The sequence below is a fragment of the Ixodes scapularis genome, unplaced genomic scaffold (genome assembly GCF_016920785.2).
Source record: "Ixodes scapularis isolate PalLabHiFi unplaced genomic scaffold, ASM1692078v2 PGA_scaffold6__148_contigs__length_123643588, whole genome shotgun sequence".
NCBI classification, from domain to species: domain Eukaryota; kingdom Metazoa; phylum Arthropoda; class Arachnida; order Ixodida; family Ixodidae; genus Ixodes; species Ixodes scapularis.
Window position 1 is genome coordinate 68,617,037 of NW_024609881.1, and position 6,170 is coordinate 68,623,206.

At 48.1% G+C, this 6,170-nt stretch overlaps 1 protein-coding gene across 1 annotated transcript in view; it reads right to left on the minus strand.

Moving 5' to 3' along the window:
* The window catches only part of LOC8036709 (glutathione hydrolase-like YwrD proenzyme), a 134,441-nt gene extending 130,100 nt beyond the window's left edge, over nt 1-4,341 (minus strand). Inside the window, exons 1-2 of the mRNA XM_042294693.1 lie at nt 4,272-4,341; nt 3,910-3,997 (exon numbers count right to left, since the gene is read on the minus strand). Coding sequence (XP_042150627.1) covers nt 3,910-3,997; nt 4,272-4,283 — 100 coding nt within the window. The 5' untranslated portion in view covers nt 4,284-4,341. The remainder of the gene's footprint in view (nt 1-3,909; nt 3,998-4,271) is intronic.
* Nucleotides 4,342-6,170: the final 1,829 nt, after the last annotated feature.

Consider the following 6,170-nt stretch of genomic DNA (forward strand, 5'->3'; position numbering starts at 1 on the left):
GCGTTTTTTTGTCAAAGCTACAACAACAAAAAGAAACACTTTTATTAAGATATTATTTAAAGACGGCCGTCAGCTTGGAGCAACTATCCGTGCGTTCCTCGGATTGACATATCATTCTTTGCAAAGAGCTACCACAGCTTTGCGAAGAGGATTGCCGAAGCTGTCTATGTTTCTGACGGTATCTGTAACCGAGCATTGCCATGAATATCACTCTCAGAAAAAAAGGTGTACTATTACACCCCTTGTCCCATATAGTACACCCCAAAACTTCAATTCGACGTACAGCGCCCCATAATCGAACAGGCGGCCCCAAAGTTTACGAGGAGCTTGATAGCCGTGTGGTACAACTTATTAAGATAGCTGATGTACGTATTATTGACTACAAAAAAGATTATCTGAGTTTTCTTCGCCGTACTGCAAAAGCTCCGTGTTTTCTTTCTTTGGTCTTTGATACGTACTTTAACAATTTAATAAGTTATATCGCACCGTTATCAAGCCTCTGGTAAAATTTGGTGCCGTCTGTTCGACTATAGGGCGCTGTACGTCGAAATGAAGTTTTGGGGTGTATTATATGGGACAAAAGGGTGTAAGGTTATACCCTTTTTTTTTAGAGGTAAAGATAATCCGTAATTTCAAGCCATCATATGTCTGGCAGCCTCAACGCTGCGGCAAGTGTTCAAGGAAAATTCTGTGACTATGCCGTGGGATATGTGGTCTCCAAACGTGCGCGTACAAACCTTTTATTATTCTTTGTTTCTAAAACAAAGCTTCGGGACAGGTAAACCTCCAGGGGAACCTCATTTCTGCAAAGTACACGTTATTCACGCGGCACTTGTGTGATGTCCACCGTCGCACCAGTCCACTGCACCGTTTACACGGTGATGTCGCTGATCGACTCTGGATTGAGGAGGGTGAGTTCTTGGCTGGTAGGTTTTGGGAAATGTTTACCAATAAACACTTTTACTTTTCTTAAGAACTGAAACCTTCAAAGCGTTAGAATGTGAAGTGCTCTCCAAGCCTACGGAGAGCACTTCCCTTACTGTCCTTTGGAACATGAAAAATAGTGTTCTTTGAAACTTGTTGGTTGCTTAATCGTTCCACGAGCCAGTTCTGAAATAAACTTTGTCTGTACATATTTATGTGGTTGGAGGACTTCAATTTTTAGCCATGAAGTTAGGCAGGATGGTGATCATAAAATATTCTACCTCAAATGTGCAACGTTCCGACCCTGATGAGTTGTACCAAAACAAAAAGTGTTGAAACTTGACAAATATGGGGCTCCCTGCTGGATGGTTCGCAAGACGTTTGAAACATGGGATAACTTAAACACCTGGTTGATATAGGAACATCAGCACGCTTTCAATGGACAATATAAATTGCAGAAAACTGTCAGCCAGGCAGGGGCCATGATCCTTCGAGCGCATTGGTGGTTAAATCAACGCACGAGATGCGCGAAAAATAATTCCCTCGCCGCTTACTTACTAGCAGGCGTACTTGCACGCTATATAACTTAGTGTTGAGGACAAAGCTGGGAGCCCACGAGATCAATCACATCGATTAGAGTCATTGCTGTGGGAGACAGGGGGTTAAAAAAGGTGCTCTGCCGTCGAAACAGACATTTGAAGGAAATGTCTTGCGAGATCATGAGGAATTGAGAGCAGAACAGCAGTTACACACTCAAAAAAATGTCTATGCGGCCCACCAGAAACCATTTTGCAAACGAATAGCATTAAAGGCGAGCTCTATCGTGAATTTAGACATTTAGACTATTTAAATGTCTTGCAAGGTCATGAAGAACTGATGCTAGAGGAGCAGTCGTATTTCCAAAAGATATTTATGCGGCGAAACCGAAACCAATCTGAAACCTCACAGGTCGCGGCCTCATTCGCACGCGGACAGCTCGATTCTATTTCACACGGCGACAGGACATCGTTTGTCTGCAGTCCGAGGGTTGTTTCAACCAACCGCACAACAAAAGTCCCCTTAAATCCGCGAAGATCTAGTCTGACAGAGCAACAAGGTTAAAAGAATAAAAAACGAGAAGTTACGGTAGAACAGTCCGGGGGGGGGGCATTTCAACGCGGCTCTTTACCTGATGTTACGTCAGAGATTCCGCAGTTTTCAATGTTGCCAACAAAAATGCCGTTTTCTGAGGACACGTCTTGAGAAGAGTTTAAAATCCAATTTCTCGCCTGGAGGAGGAGGAAAAATACGGATATCGCTTCGAGGGTGTTCATAAACACAGTTAAAACAATATTTAATTGTTTTCTTGAAGACAAAAGTTTATCGGACAATCCCTCTAAACGATTTTTCAATTTTTTCATCTCAGCTTTCCTTCTCAACTCACAAATCACGCATTGAACCAAACAGTTCAAGACAGAAAGGAGGGACAACCCTCTTGCTCGGACCAAATACTTTACTACTAAAGTATTTTCTCGGACCCTCGTTGGTGTACCCGGACGCAGCCATTCTCCCCTAGATTAGCCCCACCCTCAAATCTCGGGCAAAAGTTGCTTTCCCCACGCCGTTCACCCCTAAGCTGACAGCGCTGTGGAAGCTACGTGCTCCTTGGGCCAGCCACACGCTCGTCACCCCACGGGTACTTCGAACGACTTGGTTGTAACGCGTTCACGCTATTAGAGAGTTTTAGTAGATTAGGGAGTTTTCGTAGATGGTTTTCGCCGTTTCGCAACGCTCTCCGCAACCCACTACGATACCCGGAGCTATACAGCCGAGGCCATCGATGCGCAGGCGCATTGGCGGCTTCTTCGTTGCGGAGGACTTAGCGGAGGAGAAAACGCGGTCTACGAAAACTCCCTATTAGGGAGTTTTAGAATAAGGTACGCAATTTTAGCGCACGCTAGCGCTAAATTTAGCGCTTGTATTAGGGAGTTTTAGAATAGCGTACGCACTTTTAGCGCACGCTAGCGCTAAATTTAGCGCTAGTATTAGCGCACGCGAAGCGAGAGAGTTTTAGAATAGCGTTTCTCCGTCGCGACGCAAAAGCCCAAGCATCTCGCGCTTGCGACGCCACCAAGATACAGTAAAAAATTTTATTTCACACACGAAATGCTGTAACTTTAGAAAAAAAAAAACTAGTTTTTTTGGTCCAGAGTATTATTTTAGATTTGTTAAAACATGAGAATGCGGTGCGAGCGGTTGACCGGTCGTGTCCGCTTGCGTCGCCTCGGCAAGAGAGGTCTCGTGTACTTACCTTCGCGCATCGTACCTTCACCGAGAAATGTTCGCGCGTCACAAGCATCAAGCTGCCGGTGATCGTTGCCAAACCGAGTACAATGCCGTCCCGTATCGAAAATCGCAGTCGCGAGGATGCCGCCGACGTCGCACCCACGACTCCGCCGAAGTAGCCGCCGACATAATCCTGGAAGCCGCCATTTTTTTCATCTCTGCTCGTCTTGGCTTTAGCCAACTTGTCATCACGAATCCTCCTTGGAGAAGCGCAAAGACTCGTTGCGTATGCACGCTATTTCTGAGAAATAACGCACGCTAAAATTGCGCCCGCAAAGCGCAAAACCTGATTTGCGTTCGGAGCATGCGCAGTGGCGACGACGCTATTCTTTGCGTACGCAAAGCTTTAGCGCGCGCTATTCTAAAACTCCCTATTGTTGTGACTCTCCCGCTACGCTTAGAGCGAAGGTGCTACTGCGCATGCGCGCTGCTAGCGGAAACATTGCGGAGCTGCGGAGGCTAGCGGAGGCGCGCTATCGGACCAAGATAGCGAGGCGCGTAGCGCGGCGTGCTAGCCTGGGTCTCGTGAGGACGAGTCTTGGCGAGATAAGGAAGAGCCACGAGAGACGCAATTCAAGATGGCCCCCACGCCGCGCCTGTCGATTCGCAATATAATGTCATTAGAAAAAACGTGACTGAGAAGTCTTAAGTTTTACATACCGATTGCAGCCGCAGAGGCCAAGGGTTGATCAGTGCTCGCTCCGGCTTTCGAACCAAGCACTGGTGATCTCCGGGAGTTGAATTCTATTGGCGACGTGCGGGACCGAAAGCGTCGCTGTGGTCGGCCTCCCACGATTGGCCAAATGCTGACTAGGACGTCAGCAAAGGATCTCCCGTAGACGAAAATAAGTGGTATGTAAGAGCTTCAATTTTCACGGTGTTGGCAGTGTTGGCTTTAGAGCGCAATGATTTCAAGCCTCCACCATGCTCATTACGAACACCATCGAACTTGTTGTTCGCAAGGTAATGACGTAACGAAAGGAAGCCATACGAGGGCGCCACCAAAACATCTCGCCGCTAATAGAGTCGCCCATTGGACGCGCTTTTCCCAGCCCTTGTGGTTGTCGTGCAAAGCAAAGCGAGCTCCGTTAAGCAGACCGCTCCTCTGTATGAATACCACGAAGTCACGCGCTCACCGAGCAGAGTTAGCAAGCTACAGCAGTAGATATCAGACATACTGGCAGCACGATAACGGGATAACAAGTGGAATAGTGTCACTATACTTCGTTTCACCTTATCTGCGAGCGAAGCCAAAGCTAAAAGCGCGAGACCAGCGCTTTTTGCGTTTCTCCCCAGCTCGCGCGCTCGAGCAAAGCCTGAACGCACGGAGCTTTCGTGCTCGCGCTTCCAGCTTTGCCTTCGCTCGCACATAAGGTGAAACGAAGTATAGTAGCTATACAGTGGCTGGTGGCATCGATCTACAGTGTCGATGTAAAATGCAGGGACGGCACCAGGCTTTTCATAGTGAGGGGGCAGTGGGGAGGCGCACGGCATTTTTAGGGAGGCATGGGCTATCGATCCGACTAAAAGAACAAGTGTTTAGGGACGATGACTTGGCGCTTCAGGAGTTTTTACTAGAAATCAGCTCAGGTTATTTCATTATCTTACAACCTACCTACAACTCTGGTTAATGTAGCATTTCACGTGCAAAATATTCAGGCATGTTTACATGCCGCAATACTAAATAGGCACGCTCACGCTTGTCGTGACTCATCATCTGCTCTTTAGACAGTCCCTTGAAGAAAGCCGATGATGTTTGGGACATCTTGCATGCCGCACTGTTGGAGTGGCGTCGTAGTCCGCCCTTCCTTTTGAAGAGCTTTCTTCCAGTTTTGATAGCCCTCTGTCAAAATACAGCACTTCCACTGTTTTACTCCCCCCCCCCCCTCCCCCTTCCCCCCCCCCCCCCCCCCAAATACACAAACACTTTCAGCTTTCCTCCAACCTCCTGGGATAGTCCCTCGAAGGGACTCTGTGCCCCAAGGTCACTAATGATGGGATCATGGCAGTTCTCGAACCGTCAGGCTCACAATCACCGTCATCAAAGTTCCTTCAAGGACCCCATAGAGACTTGAAATAAGCCGGATGACCTAGACACATCAAAGCCGCTCCTTCAAAACTCGTCAGCCGGCCCGAGCGTCTCAGGTCTTTGGGAGATTTCCTCGGTCAGAACATGAACAGCGCCCTTGCGTTCCTTTGTCTGGCAGGTACGAAGCGAAGGCGCAGTGCAGATGGGATTCCAAGTCTCTGCGAGTAATCACTTGGGTGAAGGTACTTTCAGGAAGTATTTTTTGGTTGGCGGCAGAGGAATTAAGTGGTATACGACGCTCCTTAGCTTCGGCAAGCCATACCGATATTCATGCATCGCTCTTCACGGAGTACGTAGAGAAAATAAAGTGGACGGCACAAAAAGGTTGAAAACGTCCGGTATGAGGCCTCTTTAGGCTGGCTATCCTTCAAGCCAATGCTTTTTCTATGGGACGAGGAAATTGGGAAAATGACGAGCCAATTAGCTTGTGCGGGTCTGCGCGTGAAAATTAGGGTGGGGGGGGGGGGGGGGGGGGGGGGGGCTGTAAAGGCTAGCATATTTTTTGGGGTGGCAGGACAAATTTTAGGGGAGGCGCCCGCCACCCCTCGCCTCCCTTTGGCGCCGTCCCTGGTAAAATGCACTGGAAAATCGGCCGCCGGTGCGTAGAAAGCTCGCATTTTCAACGAGGATGCATTTTAACCGTGGACGCGATCCTGTGAAGTTTCTTGTCGCAGCTCCGTTCCTGTGAGAAGTTATAAGAAAGCATTCTTAAAAACTAAAAACGGCTCTAGGGGAAATTGGAGGGGAGAAAGAGTCGTACCTTTGGGTTTTATCCTAGATGGCGCAAGCTACCGCCTGTTAGAAAGGGTACGTCCGTTAACATTAATCCATG